The sequence below is a fragment of the Haliotis cracherodii genome, unplaced genomic scaffold (genome assembly GCF_022045235.1).
Source record: "Haliotis cracherodii isolate W230 unplaced genomic scaffold, xgHalCrac1.p SCAF_33, whole genome shotgun sequence".
In the NCBI taxonomy this organism is placed as follows: domain Eukaryota; kingdom Metazoa; phylum Mollusca; class Gastropoda; order Lepetellida; family Haliotidae; genus Haliotis; species Haliotis cracherodii.
This window is the reverse complement of record NW_027266290.1, coordinates 1,881,729-1,903,401: the sequence shown is the minus strand read 5'-3', so window position 1 is coordinate 1,903,401 and position 21,673 is coordinate 1,881,729. Positions and strand designations below refer to the sequence as shown.

Genomic DNA, 21,673 nt, shown 5'->3' with positions numbered 1-21,673 from the left:
ACGGTTATAACGAACTAAAATTAGTGGTCCCGTTGAGTTCGTTATATTCGTAGTTAACCGTATTTCAAACGCTTGCTAAATGGAATGTAAATTAGATATCCGTTTATGAATATTCGTGATATACTGCTTTCGGTAAGTCAAAGCCATAGAACATTATAACAAAACCAAATTTTGCTGGTTTGTTTATGTCAGTTGTGTTTTGCGCCGTTTTTAACAATGTTCCAGCCAAAACACGGCGGGGGACACCAGAAACGGGTTTCACATATTGAATGAACTCATTTGGGGAATTGAACCCGGGTGTTCGGCTTTAATGAATATCTGGTATATACATTTTAACATATACATTATACACCAACCCCTTATATTGACACTAGCTATACTTACATATACTTATAGATAAATGGATTTAACGTGGACGTTTAATCATAAAAGGATATCCATTGTACTCACACCATCACCAACACCAAACCACTAGATATTCCAATGAACTTCATATTTAGCACACATCTCAAATCTTATTTTCGAAATATGTTAAATAGAATTGCAGGCATAATTCATCAAATATTAACATTTTCCCTCGCGTAATACATTATAATTATCAGTTATCTGTAGTAAGATACCTTAACGACGTGACATTCCAATGTAAGAATTCGATTCTTACTGTAGCGTGTATCTAAAGTTTATGTCACAATCAGCCATGTTCTTCTTGTATGCTCTGTCAAATACCTCGTTCTTGGCCACTGTGAAATAATTCTTCCAGTCGCCAACTTCACCTGAAAGACGGAAAAAAACAGAATCTCATTGAATTAATATATGTTTGTACATATTTAGGCAATTATCAGATTGCATCTTGATTTCTCGCTGCAAAATAAAGAAATACTATGATACAACATATTGCATCCCGTTAGTCGCCCCTTATTACAAGCATGGGTTGCTGAAGACCAATTCTAACCCGGATCTTCACCGGTCTATACTATTATGTACTCAGAATGTTAATCTGTATAGCAATAATGTGTGATAATACAGTCCAACAATAAGCGACCACGAAAATGACGAATGGTAACAAGGTTCATATACTCCCCCCACACAAAAGAAACACAAAAGCACATTAATGAATTCGTTGTATGGATCAACGTAAAACAGTCGTATGATCACAATGCACATACGGCAGTTGACACCAGTCAAGGCCATCTGCAGAAAGTTTGTGCCCACCCGAGGAGTCACGAGCTTCCTGACATCTGCCCATGGAAGCAATGGTTGTACTGTTATATGGCAGAGTAATTCATTGTTAATTGTACAGTAAACTACGGTTATAACGAACACGCATATAACGAACTGACTGATAAAACGAACTTATTTTTCAGTCCCGACCATTTGTTGTGTAAATGTCGTATATATGCTTATAACGAACTACGGTTATTACGAACTAAAATTAGTGGTCCCTTCGAGTTCGTTATAAACGTGGTTTACTGTATTGCATTGATTTTGTTGAGATTCAGTAGAAGTTCAAAAGATTGTGTTTTGACATTGATTAGTTGTCAAGAATGTAGTACTGTCTAATGTAAGCAGTGTTGAGGTTACTATATTTAGATGTTTTTTAACTCAAGTGCGATCTAGAATGTTCTAGAACCGCTAAACTAATCCAGCACTGTATAGAAACGTCTAGGAGGCATTGAGACTATATAAAGGGGCAAGGGGGTGCCTCTCTCATTTCACATGATGTAAAGACCAGCACTGTGTGAAAATCATTGTTGTCACCCTGGATATCCACCCTAGGTCTATTTTGGAAGTTTGACCACTGTTCCTGCTTGGTGAATGATAATACCACTGCTGTCATATTTCATATTGCCATTGTATGTGTATTGCTATTGAATTTTGTACTGTCATTCTATTGTGTACTGTCATTGTAATTGATGTGCAGTATTTGTGTTGATTCGTAAACCGAGTTAATTAAATAATACAATTGATATTTGTATACCACTTCTTTGTTGTTTGTTGGTTTCACACTGACTTCCTTTACGTCAATATTTCTGGACGAACTTATTGTTTCAATTTGGAAGTCGACACGTAACTGTACGAATCAGACACTAGGGAAGTGCCTGTTAGTGCCAGCTGTGGCAGTTTCATTCCGTAAATGTCCAGGACTTGAATGTTGTTAGGTATGTCGATGTTAGTTGTGCTGTGTGTGGTCTGGCATTATCGTGCTGGTTTTCTGCATATTAGGAGTGACGTGTAGTAGAACTTCATCTTCGTATATTTGTGCAGTTAAATAATGATAATGTTAAATAATTATACGTAATTATACTTATATTGCGCTAGCCTCCACACGCTCGGTGGTTGCTCAAAGCGCTACATTCTTACCCCGGGCGTTGGACCAGTGTGCTCTTGATTTTTCATTCTCAGCTTCCTGGGAATTATACAGTTATGCTGCTCTGAACGTGAACTAGGCTGGTCCTGCCATTGTGCGAGATTACAGCCCACATCATCACGCTACCTCCACCGGATCTTTTGACTTCCTTTATGCAGTTTAGCGCCAAACGTGGATTCGACACCACTGAGGTCATAGCAGACAATGTTGGTCCGTCAAAATGACACCTCGAACAGACTGACCTGTCTCACGTAGGCAGATCCTCACAGTCTGGGACTGATATATGACATCTATCTGATGTAGCGGTCCTGGGCTATGGATTTCAAACGTGTTCTTCCGGACCTGGTAAAGGCACGCGTTGTCCCTTGTTGGTATCGATTCCAAAGTCTCGCAAAGGCGCTTGGCTATCGTTGACCTAGATTCACCAGTTTCCAAGCAAACGATGGCGTTGTTTCTTTCTGATTCACCCAGTCATGGTTTGTGTTTGCTGTCGTGTAATCGCCCATGTAAAGAGGCAGGTAAACAAAATCCTGCACTTTCATAGACTTTGTCTTCACGTTTCATATCCAGATGGGAGGTCGGGTGGTCTAGTGGTTAAAGCGTTCGCTCGTCACGCCGAAGACCCGGGTTCGATTCCCCACATGGGTACAATGTGTGAAACCCATTTCTGGTGTCCCCTGCCGTGCTATTGCTGGAATATTGTTAAAAGCGGCGTAAAACCATACACACTCACTCACTCACATCCAGATCGCGCAAGTGGCAGTAGCGAAAGTGCACGTTTGTGAACTGCATCTTGCCCCAGCTGCGTTGAGGTCAATGTAAGAATGACTACATGTTTGGACCACCAAAATACATGAAATTCATGATTCCTGCATCACAGTGGGTAACATTCTTACATATTATTGACTTCATTCATTTTGCGTTTCTTTTTGTGTTTAAAGTGTTCTATCTCTCTAAGGCCACATCAACAGTGGGACCACAAGCGAGTCGTCAAAGCGCTAAGATTGCTTTGACGAAGAGGGCCGAGTTCCCGACAGGATCTTAGCGTTAGCTGCTTTGGCGAAGAGGGCCGAGTTCCCGACAGGATCTTAGCGTTAGCTGCTTTGGTTAAGGTACCGAGTTTCCGACAGGATCTTAGCGTTACCTCTGTTGTAAGTATTAGAACATAGAACGTACATATATATCAATGGGCTGCTCCACTTCCATTGGCAACAAGCTGGTGGTAGCTTGGCACCACTCAATACTGGTTTTTGTCAATGATTAGCATCACACCAATTAGACGTGCTGGCAAATCTACCCACCTTTTCTGTACATAACAGCTGAACCGTCAGATGCTTTAAAGAATTTGCCTTTCGCTTCCTTCATTTTGTTGAAACTCGTCAAATCTTTAACTTTAAGGTAAAATTCCTCTGATTTCTCAGCATTCAGAAACTTTGCTAACTTTCTTATACCGGAAAGTGGATCCTGAAATAGATGAAATATTGGATGACATTACCACCATAATACATAGATGAATGCACACTTAACATGCTTGGTATTGTTGCCGTAACATTCATTTCCATCCCAGCTCATGGGGCCACGGGTGACCCAGTCATCAGAGGCTCCGAAATCCGCAGTGCAGAGTCGCGTGCTTTGGTCGTGCAAGTAACCTATTATCGTGAGTTCGAATCTCATATTCGCCCTGATTATACCCGTGCTGGTGGGTTTCACAGTACTGGTAAACGTCTAAAGCCTGCATCCTTGCTGCCTTCCTCCTACATCAACCTGTTCACTTTAACTGTGATGTGACTGAAATATTGTTACAAGCGGCGTTAAACCAAACTCTCTCCAAATACCAAATATAAATTGATAATGTCTGATTGGGATTGGTATGTGTCGAAAGAATGAGGTACTGCAGAAATTTGGTGAAAAGATGGAAACATCGCAAAAACACAACCAACATGATAAACACGTGCAACATCACTTGTTGGGCAATAAAACGTTGCCATGTCTCTCTCTCTGTCTCTCTCTCTGTCTCTCTCTCTGTCTCTCTCTCTCTCTCTCTCTCTCTCTCTCAGGATTAATTATTATTAATTTTCTATTTTTATGAAACTTCTTGGAATTTAAAATTTGATCTACAAAATGAAGAAATGCAAAAGTAGTAAAACCGCAAATATCTGATAGAGTGTTGCCGACATCCTACAGAATCAATACCAAATTTGAATTGATAATGTCTGATTGGGATTGATATGTGTCGAAAGAATGAGGTACTGCAGAAATTTGGTGAAAAGATGGAAACATCGCAAAAACACAACCAACATGATATACACGTGCAACATCACTTGTTAGGCAATAAAACGTTGCCATCTCTCTCTCTCTCTCTCTCTCTCTCTCTCTCTCTCCTTTTGTACTGTCTCGCTCTCATCAGTGTTGCGAAAACATAAACGCTGGGAATTTCACTTGATGTTTCATGTGAAAAGACGCAATGCATTGCCCATACACCACATAAGCCCCAAAGGACTTTGCACTATGCTATACAAATAGAGCGCGTGGCCACGTGCAGTTAACTGTTACCTCTTTTAGATCTTCATACACCAAGGTCAAGGTCGGCAAGTCGGGATGGGTTGTCCCAATGGCAGCCCAGTCCTTCAGGTATGTGAAAAACGACCCGAAGTCAACTGAATTGTGGAGAGTGTTATATAAGAGGTTTGTGCAACCTAGTTTTTATAATCTGTTGTATGTTATCTCGATTCTATTTTGAGAACCACACTGGACCCATTCGCTTACTCAAATTCGCTTAGGTGATACATTTGCATGTTCTCAACAACTATATCAACCCAGCATTGTGGTTTTTCACCAGTCGTAATTCCTTCCTGCTGCTTTCATTAAACGTGACTAGACCCGTGAAGATCCGGGGTAGAATAGGTCTTCGGCAACCTATGCTTACCGTAAAAGGCGACTATGCTTGTCGTCAGAGGCGACTAACGGGATCGGGTGGTCAGGCTCGCTGACTTGGTTGATGCATGTCATCGTATCCAATTGTGTGGATCGATGCTCATGATGTCAATCACTGGATTGTCTGGTCCAGAATCAATTAGTTACAGATCGCCGTCATATAGCTGGAAAATTGCTGAGTGCGGCGTTGAACAGCAAATAAACAAACGAGGAAACAGTCGTATTAATGTTACATAGTATGGCTTGACAGTGTGTTATGGTGACCGAGGTCTAGATCTTCGAAGGATCTTAGTTAAGATTAATCTTAACAACCTGCGTTCAAGGATAAAATATCTCAGTACTCTCAGTCAGTAGTTTGCCTATCTGGAAATGAGCTTTTTACGACATAAATCAACATTCACCCACTCACTCACTCTAAATAGCTCTAACCTTTCCCATCCAGCAGTAATGAAACATGATTTTCAAATTTCCCATCATATTCATAGCATTTCAGTTTCTTGTGGTGGTGGAACAACGACACTGCCATGTCCTTGGGGTTTCGAAGAATGTAGATTATTTTACACTTCTTCTCAAACACACCACGTGGCAGCTGCTCAACAAAGCAATGCGTGTTTAAAATTCGCGGGGACGGGAACTTCTCTAAGACGTCATTTCCGATGAACTCTAACATCAATTCATCCTTCTCTATAACAGTCTCTGTGTCGCTCGACAGAAGGAGGCGGGCCATTTCCCACACCCAGTGAGTGCCTGGAATATCACAACAGAGAGAGATCAGTTCAAAGCGAGGCGGGGTAGGCTCAAGTTCAAGTTCTTTATTAACTCAAACCGCCGACCGGTGGTATATGAGCAACATAATAGCATACATATATACAAAAATACAATGTGATCAAATAATCTGAATAATCAGGCAATCTGAAGCAGGGGTTGTGTCGAGGTAAGATTTTTTTTCAGCTCCAGCTACAAAAACCAGATATTTTCTAATTTAAAACTATGAGCCTGAATTTTTATTTTAGAAAAAACGCCTTGCAACAATGATTTTTTTGTGGCTTGCAATTTATTTGTTTTTCAATTATTTGAAGCGTACTTATTTTTTTCAAGAATTTTCAGGGACAATTTATGTTTATTAATACAACCTCAGGCCTCCACGCTCAGAATATCAAATGGTCGTTTCCCAAAATTTGTTTCTGTTTGTTACGTTTAGTGAAATGGCTATAAATAATTGTACGTCACATCATAACGTTACTAAAGCCTCCAGGTTTTACACATACAAAGAAATGTTCATTGGATTTACTGGATGTTCTCAACACAGAAATATCCACACACAAAAATGTTTGGCTGCTCCTATCGGAGAAGAAAATAGTTGAAGTACTAGTACAATATTCTGCACCTTAAAGAAATCTTAGCAAAGGAAAAATAGAAGTTACTTCTCTACTGCTCACCACATTTAGGATATGCGCAGACAAAGACGTCATCCTCTCTGATGGGGAGGTCGCGGATGCCTTTGATGACGTCAGCGGGGGAATCAATGGGAGAATTGGGGTACAGATGATCCTCCACCTCCAGGAGAGTGATGTTGTCTCCGCCAGCGTCCGGGATCTTTACGACCGACATCCTCAACTGTCACAGAGAGGGGGTTATTAATGCACGGTAGTGTAGTTCAAGTCTAGCGATGTCTCATGAAACACTACTGCATATAAAGTTTCACAGGCAAACACTCGGCCAGGTCACAGTGTCACCTGACCAATATAGTCGACTAGCTATGGGAAATCGTGAATTCTTATAATTCTCACGTGTCTTAAAGCTTAATACATGTATTTCGTGACCCCTCCTTATATGCAAGCAAGTGTTTCCCAGTTCATTTGGTCTTTATTGTGTTGAACTAAAATGATCCTGAGAATAAGTTTGTCTTATCCAATTGTTCGATGCATCTGATTACTTGATTTGTTTGATCTTTAACGCTGCATTCAACAATAATCCAGCCACATTACATATGATGAGGGCGTTCTGTAAGTGAGTGAGTGAGTGAGTATGGTTTTACGCCGCTTTTAGCAATATTCCAGCAATATCACGGCGGGGGACACCAGAAATGGGCTTCACACATTGTACCCATGTCGGGAATCGAACCCGGGTCTTCGGCGTGAGGAGCGAACGCTTTAACCACTTGGCTACCCGACCGCCCCGCGTTCTGTAAGAGATCGAGCCAGGATGAGACAAACCAGTGATTAATATTAAAAGCAACGATCTTCCTCGGGGTTCTGTTACACACAATTAATCCCCTACCCTGACTTCCCGATCCAATAAATTGCCTCTTACACCAGGAAGACCGCTTGGGATCAATTCACAACGTAAATGAACGATATTGTACAATAGATTACAGTTGAAAACAATTTAAGTTAACCAGCAAAAAATATTACGTTAGCTTTTAATACTAGAATAAAACAATAACAACATTTCCACTTAAACATATCAGGGAAATGTTGTATAAAATAACCGAACATTCCACACATCCGATTCGATGTACCGCAGATCAAATCATAACTATCGAAGGAACGGAAAATCAGTTCGACACAACCGAGTTTTTGTAATACCGGAATTCGACACAACGATGTTCGACTGTATAAACATATACGGATGATTCGCAGCAATGTAAAACATGTTGGTCATAAACAGTGGTGTTTTCTGAAGACAACTGTAAACGTTTTGATAAAACTCGTGATTGATAAAGAGCTTGCAAATGCATTCAGGCAGACATGTTTAATAGTGTGATTGGTTGGTTGATTTGTTGTTTAACGCCGCACTCCAGCAATATTCAGCTATATGACAGCGGTCTGTAAATAATCGAGTCTGGACCAGACAATCCAGTGATTGATATCATGAACATCGATCCACGCAATTGGGATCGATGACCGCGCATCAACCAAGTCAGCGAGCCTGACCATCCGATCCCGTTAGTCGCCTTTTACGACAAGCATAGTCGCCTTTTACGGCAAGCATGGGTTGTTGAAGACCTATTCTACCCCGGATCTTCACGGGTCTTAATAGTGTGAGCTGTTTAATGACAGCACAATGCAGCGTAGATAGTATTAATTACTTTATTAAAAGCTACAAAACCTTTTCCATATTCATAAAAAATCGCAGCCAAAAGCACAGTCGATTGTTCGATTTCGACTATATCATGAGCATGTGGTTATGAATCACTATCAAATAGTGATGCCACCAGGTGTTTGCGAAAAGGTGAGCATATTCGCCCCACCAGTAAGCCACTCCACGTCATAAAAGTGTAGATTGACTGATATGATTGATGATTATATTGAAGGATGATGTCAACATTTCAAATAGTTACATTGTCTATGCAAGAGAATAACCAGTCAAGATTATCCGCCGATGCCATTTGGCGTAAAGGACAAAGTAGCTATGGCAAGTATATGAATTGACCACTGAAAATGACACCAGGTGTTCGCGAAAAGGGTAAGCATGTCCTGTCCTACGGTAGCACCCGCCATTTATACAATTTGCATAAACAAATTAAGTATTTATTGCTTGACGCAGCACTGCAGTACTACAGCCATGTGACGGTTGCATGTAGACAAACCCAATCTCATTAAAATCAGATCTTAGTTTTCGCTACCGCTATTACGCCCATTACGGGTCACGTCAGAACGGCCTTTCGCGAATTTTGACCGACCAGTCAAATGACTGACAAGAAATCGACATTGGCCAATCTGAAGGCAACTTTCTCGAGCTTTACGACACTAGTTTCAAACTGGCGACTACGCTTCGAAACATATTTTGACGTATTCCCGATTTAAACTTTAAAACTGATAAGAAGAACATTCTGGAATGGCTTATAGATGGCATAGATGGTATGGATATAATCATAAAACCATATAACCTGTTCGGAATACCCCGTGTTAAATATATCGTGGTTGCATGATTAGAAAACACATTCCGACTGTCACTTTCATGATCTGGTAAGCGACGCTGTGATTGGTTGGAATAAAGGTCGTTCTGACGTGACCCCTTCTGGGATGTCCTCAGATCTTTGTTTAACGATAGCGAGAACTAAGATCTGATTTTAATGAAATTGAAACAAACCAGACAATCAAGTGATGAATGATCAATAACAGTATATTTATTGTTGTTGTTGTTGAAACTAGTCAAAACGATAAAATAAGAAGTCTCTAAATGACATTTAGACGTGACACACATAAGAGAGAATTTATCGATGTCACCTTCTTTATTACGAGGAACACAACGTTTCGGGGTATATTCTTTCACAATCCAAACTGCGCCATTTTGAATCCTAACTGGGTCAGTGTTACACCGACCAATATACACGAGTTGAAAGAAAGACATCTACATGCCATATAACACATTGATCTTCTGCTGGTATACCATGCAGCTAGTGCAGTTGGTGTCTCTGGTCATACATATGTGGTTTATGTCAGTCATACATATGTGGTTTATGCCTGTCATACATATGTGGTTTATGCCTGTCATACATATGTGGTTTATGCCTGTCATACATATGTGGTTTATGCCAATCAGTAAATACATCAACCCACCCCACCCCACCCCACCCCACCCCACCCCCACCCTCCGACTGACTGTTAAGAAGTTTCGTTCGTTTAGAAGTCAAATAAAATTTGCAAATGAATCAAGATGACACATGTACATAGTTGCCACTTACCTGAGATCAGCAGCTGTTCCGAATTGATTGCGAGTTTGTGGTACAGACAGCAGCACCTTTATAAAGAAATATGAAACTTTATCGTGTACAGGCGAACCGGTGTTCCGACGTTTTGTACCCTGTAAAAGAATAACAACAAAACGTATTCCGATAACAGATCCAGCAGTTTAGAATATGAATGAAGTGACACGACAACGAGTACGATCAGATATTGATTGCTGATTTGCTGATTGTAAAGAACGATGACATAAAACCTTGATATCCCTCGGATTGTATGTGTTATGGGGGCAGGGGTGGCCCAGTCTTCTCAGGCGCGGCAATTCGCAGCGCAGAGTTGTGTCTCTTAGGCACGCCAGTTTCTATCATCGTTGGTTCGAATCACGGTTCGCCCATTAAATTTCAAAAATCGATTCATGTTACACGTATGGGAAGAAATAGACCGATATTTGCATTTTAGCGGTTAAGTTGAAGCGACATGACGTCACATTGCATCGTTTTTTTAAGAAATATGTGATATGTGTCATTTATGGTTACAAATTGATAACAAGCAAACTTTGATGCGTTGCATCAAAACGGCCGCAAATTGTTTGTTGATCAGATTAAATTTTATAATAATGTAATTGCCCGAAAGTGTTTAATCAACACTGGCATGTTTAAAACAATATTACAATTTCTTTCATGTTAAACCATGTTTTTGACACAACTGGTAAACCAGGATAAGTTGAACCAACTCCAAAAACGCGGTTGAGACAAGTATGGGTGCACAGAATTTGGGCAAACATATTTGTTTTGTTACATGTAGGAGAGTGTGTACGCACGTCGTGCAGATGCGGGTCATTCACTCCCGTTGACACACGTGTTGCTCATAAGACTTAAGAGATCAGTGTGACAAGTCGATACCAGAATTCTCTAAAGACGTTTGATAGTGAGTGAGTGAGTTGGGTTTAACGCCGCTTTTAACAGTATTCCAGTTATATCACGGCTTGTCAGCTTAATTTGGGAGGAAAGCTCGAAGTGATGCAGGTCTCAGACGTTTACCACTTCGGTGAAACCCATGAGCACGGGACTGGTGCTGACAAACCTAGAAACATAATCGGGGACGTTTGATAGAGGTTGATTACAAACAAATAAAGATGTCAAAGCTAGGTAAGCATGATGAGATCATACATTCTCAAGATCGAGAATTGGCAAACAATGTAATAAATTACATGGAGAAAGACTGTACAAATAACTCTCAAGCATTGTCTAAAGCTACAATTGCCACTGGTCTATCTGTGTCTACCTTAAAGAGCAGCAGAACAGAAGGTATCCCCGTGACAAAGATGAGAGTAGTTTTATTTGCCGAAACAAGTCGCGAAATCGCCCTGTTATCAAATCCCAACTGGACGATTTCGACCAATGCGCTTGTGAAAACTTGTATGCAGAACGAAGCTGTCGTATGATTCGTTTGTTTGTTTGTTGTTTAACGCCGCACTCCGCAATATTCCAGCTGTATGACGGCGGTCTGTAAATAATCCAGTTGGACCAAACAATCCAGTGATTGACATCATGAACATCGATCCACTCAATTAGGATACGATGACATGCATCAACCAAGTCTGCGAGCCTGCCCACCCGATCCCGTTAATCGCCTTTTTCTCAGTATGATTCGTATCGCTACCAGACGAGTGAGTGAGTATGGTTTTACGCCGCTTTTAGCAATATTCCAGCAATATCACGGCTAGCAGACGAACACATGGTCTGGCGATCATACATACTACGACATTCCCAAATATGTGTTTGTTTCATTTTATGTTTAGTTTTGAATTGTTTTGAAATTAATATCATAAGAGCCGAATCACAAGGTAAACAAACTTCGTCGGCTTCACATCGTAAGGATTTATCTCCCTCTACATGTAGGGTGGCCCATTCGCGCCATACTTTTCAGCATTATGTTGAAAATTTTAATCGAAAAATTCCCTCATTAGATATTTCTAGACTTTTAATATATGTAACTACTTTTATCATATAATGGGTAAGTTTCTCGGCAGGATAAAGCCAACGGATAAAAACGATATCCGTTGGGGTCATATGCGGATAGAGATGCAAATATCAAAGGTCAAGTAGGGACTACTTTCAGTGTTTATAAACAAACATGGCGTCGCACTTGTCATTCGGCGATCGAGTCATAATTAACCATCGTGAATCTGGATAAACTACAGGGATAATTGATACAATTATTAAAAAAAACAGTCTTATATACTGAAAGTCAGTGTCGAACTGCGACGTAACTAAGGCATTTTATAAGTTTGGGCAACTTTGGAGATATAAATTTCGAAACAATTTTCCGAGGGCACTAGGCCTAGCCAAGCGGGATCAGAAGCCATATCTGTGCTTGTAGACCTCTGCGGCTTGAAACCTTTTCCACAAATAAAAATAGTTGGGTTTAGGCGAAATATGTATGAATTGTTACCTTGTTTCGTTTTGGCGCTGTGTATACATCTGACTACACTTCTTAACGTTATGACAGAACAGGCCGACTGTGAACAATCACTGGCCGTGATGTCTCATAGACTAGGGTTAGAGTAGCTTCCCTTTGACAAAGGGCAGTTACTCTAGCGGACAGACCGATGGATTGTCGCGAAAGGCAAGTAAAAACAATTGTTGTTTTGCGTATATGTTGCTTCGCCACTGTATAAGAAACAGATTTCAGTTTGAACTATATTGGCTAATGTCACTGTCCGACTGACACATCACCTACCCTGTGACGTAAAAAATATTAATGCGCGCATTCCAGGAAAACTCGCAATGTTTAAGTAATGTTTGTGAGTGAGGGGAAGCGATTTTCAAGCACAGAACTGAAGAATGACATTATATAATAAAGAGGTTATCACGCTTGTGTGTTTAGGGATGGTAAATATCCTGTATTAGGAATAAACACTATGTATTTTGCTCGCCAAGGCTCGCTAAATACAATGTTTATTCCTAATGCAGGATATTTACCATCCCCAAACACACTCGCGTGATAACCTCTATTTATGTGATAAAATTCTATTTGATGGTCCCTGGTGTAACTTAAATGTATTCTGATTTCAGAAATTGTTTCTGTTGCAATTACAGATTGACTGGATTGACTATTATAGTAGCGCAAAAGGATAAATTTATTATTAAAATTTAATGCTAATGTATGAAGTTAAATCACGGCTGAATGCCTAGACTAACGCTTAGTCTCTGAAAAAATAGTATTGATGGAAATAAGCAACTACATTTAAAATGAAAAGAAGACCCAGCGCGTTTATAGATTAAAAACCTGTGGCAAACCTAGACTTGCTTCATTTAAGGTTATAACATTACAGTAAAGGCTGGGTGGACGGGAGGTGAAATAAGATAGTTCAGGGACTGTGAGACAGACTACTAAATGCCCTGGACCAATAGATTTATCATTGGGTCCTGTGTAGTGCAATACTATTCTCATAATATACTCCAAGAAATCCACTTCACACAGCAGTATTGCTCGAACTGCATAGACCTTGAGATTTTTACCTGTTTAACCTGGGTCGAGTTGGGTCTCCAGTTCTTGGCTGTGCAGATAGAGGACTCCTCACAATTCTCGCCCGTTGTTCTCATAAATCTCCCTTTTAATCCCTCAAAACTACTATCACTTTGTCTGTAAAATGTCAGAAGATGAGGTGATGCCACCCAGGTAATATGACCAATGTCGTCGAATAACTTTTATTTAACCAATACTTTATAAGTTTATTTTAACCAATACCTTATTTTAACCTCATCAACCTCATTGTTAAGTGAATGAAGTGGCCGTAACATACTCCTATGTCTTTTGCTAAGACTTGAAACAGGAAGGAAAGTGCTCAAATTTCTGACAATTTGGCTGATGAGGAACCAGTTCTGGGTCGTTACAGGGGAAAGAAGAAATGTTCCAGTTTGCTATTATTTCAAGGATAGAGTTTTGATGAGGAAATGGAGGCCGCTAGATGTTCCTGCAGATAATGAATGGATGATTTTTCATAAGATTGTCCTTCCAAATTCACATCAAACACATGTTTTGAGCTTGGCACATGAAACTCCTTTGGCAGATCATTTGGGTTTGAATTCCCTTCCTTTTTGGGGCCTAATTTGCGGCGATAAAGGTTTAATGTTTTTGCCAATCCCTGGTCAACCATTACAGGCAATCTAGGTACCATGGTCCATATGTTATTGATAGAAAAGTCAGTGACACTGTCTATGTTGTACAAACCCCAGGCCGTCGTAAAAAGACACAGCTTTGTCATGTCAATATGTTTAGAAACATGTGTTGCCACCGTTTCTCCTGGAAATATTGTATCAGATTCAGCCTTCGAAAAGTTTGATGGCAGAGCTGACTATGCTAGCCCTAAGCTACACAAGTCTGAAGTTTTAGCATATTTGGATGCTAAGTTAAGTCATTTTTCATCTGAGCAAAATTCTCAAATGTCAGAGTGTTAGGGTTAGAGTTAATTCAAGAGTTTGCCTACTTGTTCACGGATGTACCTGGCCATACAGATTGAGTGTGTCATGATGTTTGGTTTGGTTTGGTTTCTTGTTTAACGGCGCACTCAACAATATTCCAGCTATACGACGGCGGTCTGTAAATAATCGAGTCCGGACCAGACAATCCAGTGATTAATATCATGAGCATCGATCCACGCAATTGGGATCGATGACATGCACCAACCAAGTCAGCGAGCCTGACCACCCGATCCCGTTAGTCGCCTGTTACGACAAGCATAGTCGCCTTTTACGGGAAGCATGGGTTGCTGAAGACCTATTCTACCCCGGATCTTCACGGATCGTGCCATGATGTAGATGCAGGTGACGCTCTGCCCGTGAAACAACATCCCTACCGAATGAATCCAATTAAGCTTGAAGCTTTGAAGAAGGAGATTCAATACATGCTGGACAATGACATTATTGAACCAAGTCATAGTGCCGAAACCTGATGGTAGTTACAAATGTTGTACAAATATAAAACGTGTGAACGCTGTTTCCAAAATTGACTCTTATCCAATACCAAGAATAGATCAATGCATCGTCAAGATCGGTAAAGCCAAGGACGTATGTTTTGCCCTTAAACCTACAATGGTCTAAAGTCTACAATGGGAGGAGCTTATGTGATCACGTGGCACAATCTTCCGCAAAGCTGGTTGACGTCTAACGAACGCATCGCTGTCTCGGCTGTCATTGCGTGATACGATGTGTCACTCACTTCAGGTATATAACATGTAGTGTATGTGTCTTTGAAGATTGTGCTGTGCTGTATTTGCGAGTCTCGACTTCGGACAGATCGAAAGTTACGCGAATTACAGAGTCAACCCAACTCGCCTTTCTCCGAAACATTCAGTGAAGCACAGTAGCCCTGCTCGAACCATTGACATGTCTTTGCTATTACTTCCACAGCAATTCATTCCCCAAAACAGCTAAAACCTCTTGTCACCCAACTCCATACTTATACAATACATCTTTCTCTATTTGTTATATGCAAGAGCAAAGCAATTTCTGCGTATGGCAAAAGAAGGTCAACTATAAGATATTTTGCAACTGTAATTTTTTTAATTTCCGACACCCTGATAAGATTCCAGGGAGTTAATTAACATGTTATCCCAGAAAAAGAGTTATCATGCTTATATTATATGGCGCCTAGAACAATGTTTATTAATCAGGCCCAGGACTGAAGCAATCAGGACAAATCATTCGAGAGTTGAGTTGGTTTCCTTTCTTATGTGTCTGAGAGACAGAGGTTCAGAAATGTGCAATCCTCTTTCTGGATAAAAATAACCATATGAACAGTGATTCTGATTTTTTCCCATTTTCAACCACACATCCACACAACAATTTCATTCATTCTATACTGCTTAACAATCGTCCACATACATGTAAAACATATAACAAAACTGAAGTAAAATGTATTGCATACAATCCAAGGTAATCAAGTGACACAACTTTTATCTTCAAACAATATCTTATCTGATGCCTCATTTCCATAAAATCTGTTTATATATATTTTTCAAATTGAATTTACATTTATAAATTAAACATTTGGCTAATTACTGATCATTACTGAGCATTTGTCTGTTACCAAAAACGGAAGAACTGTCAAAAAGGCGACAGTCACTGTCCACCTCAGAGGTTCTGCCAGCTTGCCAAGTGAGCTTCATTCAGCCCCATGCACCCTAGGGTGTTGGTCAAATATCATTTCTTTCTCTCTCTGTCTTTTCTAAAATACTTGTGTGCAGACTTAAGAACTTCTGAAGGTTTAAGACCCCCTAAAGGAAACCTTAAAGCTACAGAAGGCCTTAAGCCTACAATGATTGGTGGGTACCTTCCTGGACTCTCCAGGCTGTCATGTCATGTCCTGATTCCTTTGACCATGCACAACCCCATCTAGACTGAAACATTCCATTCACTCTCTCTCCTATTTCAACTAAAATGGACGGCTTCCTCAGCGTGTCAAGGAGGAGGTCAATGTGTACATCAGAGGTTCTGCCAGCTTGCCAGGTAAGCTTTTATACAGCCCCATGCACCCTAGGGTATTGGTCAAATATACACTTCCCCTTTAAGACCTCTGTAGGTTTAAGACCTCCTACAGGAAACCTTAAAGCTACAGAAGGCCTTAAGCCTACAATGTTTGGATGGCCCCTTCCTGGATCCTCCAGGCTGTCATGGGCTGGTGCATAAGCCTCTCCTGATCCCTTTGACCATGCACAACCCCATCTAGACTGAAACATTTCATTCACTCTCTCACCCATTTCAGCAAAAATGGGCGGCTTCCTCGGTGCGTCAAAACAGTCGGTGGGCAGGTGAGCTTCATAGCGAGCCAGTATATTTGAGAATTTCACAAAAGCGTAAGATAGCAGGTGCATTGTCAAAGCTGAATCAGCCATTGTTTGGGCTATCAAGGCAAGAGTAAGTGTCCTTTCGCAATTCAATGATCGGTCTCTTTCATGACAGACTACTTTAAAGATACATGACCCTGTGACCCCAAGTAATCCTGTAGTTAACCTTTGGAGTGGAAACACCCTTGCCATGATAGGCCTCAGTCCACAGCTACCCCGTATGGCTGGTATGTCACTGTTGCAGAGATGGAATCACTGTTGAGAATGAGAATGAAACTAAATGTGTTCTGAGACCTGCTCTAAGTTACCATAAACAATGATGAAAAAACATTGTTTTCTGAGACTCAACATTGATGCATAGAAGCATAATAAAATTAATAATTTATATTAAATATGTATTTAAAAAAAGTTAACAATGCAAATTTTTAAACCACCTGTTTCAGAAGCCAGGATAGTGGAATCGTTTTATATGCTCTTTAAAAAGAGAAACGCAATACGGATATTTTGGGACATAAAATCAAAATAAGCGGACCAAGAGGTGCCCCAGTGCCCAGAGAGGACCAGTGTCAGTGACAAATTTCCCGGATCAAAATGATCACAACAAAGACATGCAAACCATTAGTCGGGAAACACGTTCGATTCGGAAAAACGCACCAAGTCCATTACAAAAAGGGCCATGGAGCAGCACGATGAACGTTAAAGTGCAGGGTTCGTGATTGCCTGGCATCAGTGACAGTTCAACAACATGTCAAGATTAACAGAAGTGCAAAGAAACAACGCCATAGGCCGCTTGCAGGCAGGGGAATCCCGATCAGCTGTAGCCAGGGTTTTCAATGAAGGGCCCACATCAAGAGGCTATGGAATCGGTTTCAACAGCATGGATCAACACGTGATCGGCCAAGGTCGGGACGACCAAGAGTAACCACCCCCGCCCAAGATCACTACATTGGACTACGCCACCTACATGAAAGGACGACCACGGCAAATGGTAAATTTATTCGCCCGTCACACCGAAGGCTCAGGATCAATTCCCCACACGGGCATAATATGTGGGCCCATTTCTGGTGTTCCTCGCCATGGCATTGTTAAAATATTGCTAAAACCTCCCACTCAACCAACCACCAACTCAACCACCTTCTCAATCACTCAACCAACCACTCACTCAACCAACAACCAACTGAACCACCTTCTCAATCACTCAACCACCCACTCAACCACCCACTCACTCAACCAACCACCAACTCAACCGCCTTATCAACCACCCCCATAACCAAACACCCACTCAACCAACCACTTACTCAACCAACCACCAACTCAACCGCCTTATCAACCATCCCCATAACCAACCACCCACCAACTCAACCACCTTCTCAACCACTCAATCAACAAACCAGCAACTCAACCACCTTCTCAACCACACAACCACCCACTCAACCACACAACCACCCACTCGACCACACAACCACCCACTCAACCAACCAACCACTCACCCACTCACTCACTGTCTATTGTCTATTAAATTTGCTGACCATAGTCGAGTTGCTTCAGTATTGTCAGTAACTCATTAAGTATCCATCATATCTACAGTATACAGTAAGATACAATTAGTCACTGCCACCACTTCCACTGTCTCTTCAGCCTTCATGTTTATCATCATGTGCCATTTCTGGTGTGCCCCGCCGTGATATTGCTGGAATATTGCTAAAAGCGGCGTAAAACCATACTCACTCACTCACCCACCCAGCCATGTGCAGAGTTTTGACAACCAAAGCAGGTGCAGTGTTTCGTACGTGCCAGTCCAGGCATGAGACAAGGACACTCTCTGGAGACGACATTTGATCTGTCACTGCAGATGAGATGAGTGATGTATCTGTCAACGCGCATGTTAACGGGGAATTAGCTCTTGGGGGAATAAAGGACAAAATCGACATCACTGTCCCGGAACGCTTTATGCACAACATGTAAACAGTAAACAACAATTGCACAACGAGCGGAATACCTGCTCTGACAACACAAACACAGCGATGAGCGGACCTTCCAGCTCAGGCGTACAAGAGGTGAGCGGAGCTCCAGCTCACCTCAGGACGTTTCCTACGAGCAGCATATCCTGCTCGATGTCGTCCCTATGCCAGCACTCGGAATACCAAGCCTGTCTAACACCGTAGTAACTGTGTAATGGTAGCACATATATAGTAATGAACAACAATGGACAGACAAAGAGACAACGACGTTGCTTTGGACATTGGACATATGGGCGTGATTAACCAACACAGTTCATGGGATGATCAATTAGGGCAATAAATGCCATACGATAAAAAGCAGTAGTTAAAGGGAAGTGATATGGTAGTCCAGGCTGACTGACAGCCAAAATACAATGAAATGTTGGTGAGGATTAACAACGGGGATTAGTGTCATATAAATAATGACAATTAAGTTACGGAGAAATATACATGTCATGGCTACAGGGTAATTAGCCTTTGCAATCAAATGTACTTCAGACAATGGTAGTCGTAATTCAGTCGCTATGACATATCTACAGCCATATTGTCGTCTGAAACATGGGGTGAGGTGAAATTGGGTTTAACGTCGCGTCCAAGATTATTGCACTTATATAGCGACGTGCATGCACGTGTATGTGTTTGTGTGGCTGCTTGTACTAGTCCGGACTGATGCCGATTTATAGTGCTAGCCCACTGAGATACCATGCCGCAGTTTAACATGAATACCCCACTCAGACACAGTATACTGACTCCGAGCCGACCAGTCCTTGTTTTAGCCCCTTAATGCCGATCGCCAGACAGGGTAACAACAAGTACAATCTTTTAACGTCTTTTTGTATGACGCGGCCCGGGATCGAACCCTGGACCTTCCGCTCTCCGGGCGGACGCTCTACCACTAGACCACGGAGTCTGAAACATGACTCTGACTATGTGTTGCTTGAAACATCTTCTACAGGTGGGACCATTGTAGCTGCCTTGTCAGGTCATCCAGGTGTTGCAGGAGGACGAATGCTCAAGCAGAGTTTGAGGACACTTCTTGGGGGCTCAATCCAAACTCAATCCAAGTTCTTGAACATCGCAACATGTGTCAGCAATGTTGAGAAAGCTGTCTTCTTTGAATTTAATACCAGATATCACCATAAGAATATCACGTTTCACAATGTTCTTCAAGATCACAATTACAAGTGTGCAACTGCCTTTCCCGATTCACTTACAAATAAATAACAGAGAATACCCTGTTTCGATTATCTCAGCTCAGTGGAATTACGTTATTGAAGCTTTAAAATGTCCGTTCAATAAGTACATTCCACAATCCTTGCTCGACTGTATTTATCAAAGCAAAGTGAATAATCAAGAACTTGTGTTTCGCTTGGACATCGCACAACTATGAACATTTCTCTTCTAGCTCTTCTAGCCTCTTGATATAACGATTGTTGCGGCAGTAGATATATGTAGACGTACCTCGTATTTACTTGCGAGCGGTAGGGGGTTACTAAAGAATGACACAAACAACTATATTCCTCACTTTTCATGAACATGTTATGTTCAAAGAATGTTCATATTGAGCCACTGACATGTGTTACATGTCCTTAACGTGTTGAGTTAAAACACACAAAGACACAAATACAAAGCATGTTTACATCTGGTATGTTTAAAACCTATTTCATACCATTACACATTATTAGAGTCTTTAAATGTGGTAACATCTTATAGACACGACCCTTAAAATTCAGTATTGCAGCAGAAAACAGACCATTTTTTTAAAGTTATAAACGTCAACACCAGAGAACAACCAGTCTCAATTATCCGCCAATACAGATTCCATTGGGAGTAACAGCAAAACAGCTGTGAAAATTATATGAATAGATCATTGAAAATCAGCGAAAAGGGTAAACATGTCCTGCCGTACCGGTAACACTTGCCACTCACACAATTTGCATGAACATTTATCTTTGTATGTTGCCATGCGACGGTTGTCTTTAAAAACCCCCAGAGAATCAAGCAATGGACCAGACAGAAAATCCAATTACACGCTATTGTATTTACTGCTATTTGCGGAAACTAAAATCATACATGTTTATTTTGAATTACCTCTGCCGTGAAGAATTGCAGAAATGTGTTTGGAATGCACCATGGCTACATGAACACAATATTGCTTTTATGCCATGAGTAAAGATATTTCTCGGTTATATCTCAGTCATATTCATTTGTTGTTACTTTTAACAGTCTAGTCATACCGAACCGTATGCGTTTTATGGTTTAAGCAACTTTCTCTTATGAGTGAGTGAGTGAGTTGGGTTTAACGCCGCTGTTAACATTATTCCATTTATATCGCGGCGTGTCAGCTTAATGTGGGAGGAAAGCCTGAAGTGATGCAGGTCTAAGACGTTAAGCACTTCGGTGAAACCCACGAGCACGGGTATGGTGGTGACAAACCTAGAAACATAATTTGGGCGAACCGGGATTCGAACTCAAAATCATAGGTTTCTGGCATGCCCAAGGGACGCAACTCTGCACAACGAATCGCGGCGCCTTAAACGACTGGGCCACCCGTACCCCCTTTCTCTTATGAAGAATCATGTATGTAATTACAAATATAATCATAATATTGCACTTTCTGGGAATTGAGAGCAAAACTGTATTCATTAATATTATGATTATATGTCAGATTATGAGGTTAGGATAAATTTATGTAGACTTCTGAATGACATCTAGAACTCATACACATCAAGTAGACAATTTATGGATGTTAATTTTTATATAATGAGGAACACAACATTTCGGAGCATATACTTACTCCTTCATCAGGTGTTTAATGCTATGAACTTACTTA

The 21,673-nt window shown here is 41.0% G+C and overlaps 1 protein-coding gene across 1 annotated transcript; it reads right to left on the bottom strand.

Annotated features, from left to right (window-relative positions):
- Positions 1–486: 486 nt before the first annotated feature.
- LOC139477425 (sulfotransferase 1B1-like) lies at positions 487–6,916 on the bottom strand. Its single transcript, XM_071259994.1, has 5 exons — positions 6,742–6,916; positions 5,732–6,049; positions 4,922–5,025; positions 3,670–3,832; positions 487–773 (listed from the first exon to the last, which is right to left on the bottom strand). The coding sequence occupies exons 1-5, from the start codon at positions 6,911–6,913 to the stop codon at positions 658–660; spliced, it is 873 nt and encodes a 290-aa protein (XP_071116095.1). The 5' UTR covers positions 6,914–6,916; the 3' UTR covers positions 487–657.
- Between the last annotated feature and the right edge of the window lie 14,757 nt (positions 6,917–21,673).

What these genes read in the sequence shown, in the direction of transcription:
- LOC139477425 (XM_071259994.1), bottom strand. Translation starts at nt 6,913, where the DNA reads ATGTCGGTCGTAAAGATCCCGGACGCTGGCGGAGACAACATCACTCTC. An exon ending in TGTATGAAGATCTAAAAGAG is followed by an intron (nt 3,833 to 4,921) that starts GTAACAGTTAAC and finishes CATCTATTTCAG; the next exon opens with GATCCACTTTCCGGTATAAG. An exon ending in AGCTGTTATGTACAGAAAAG is followed by an intron (nt 774 to 3,669) that starts GTGGGTAGATTT and finishes TCCGTCTTTCAG; the next exon opens with GTGAAGTTGGCGACTGGAAG.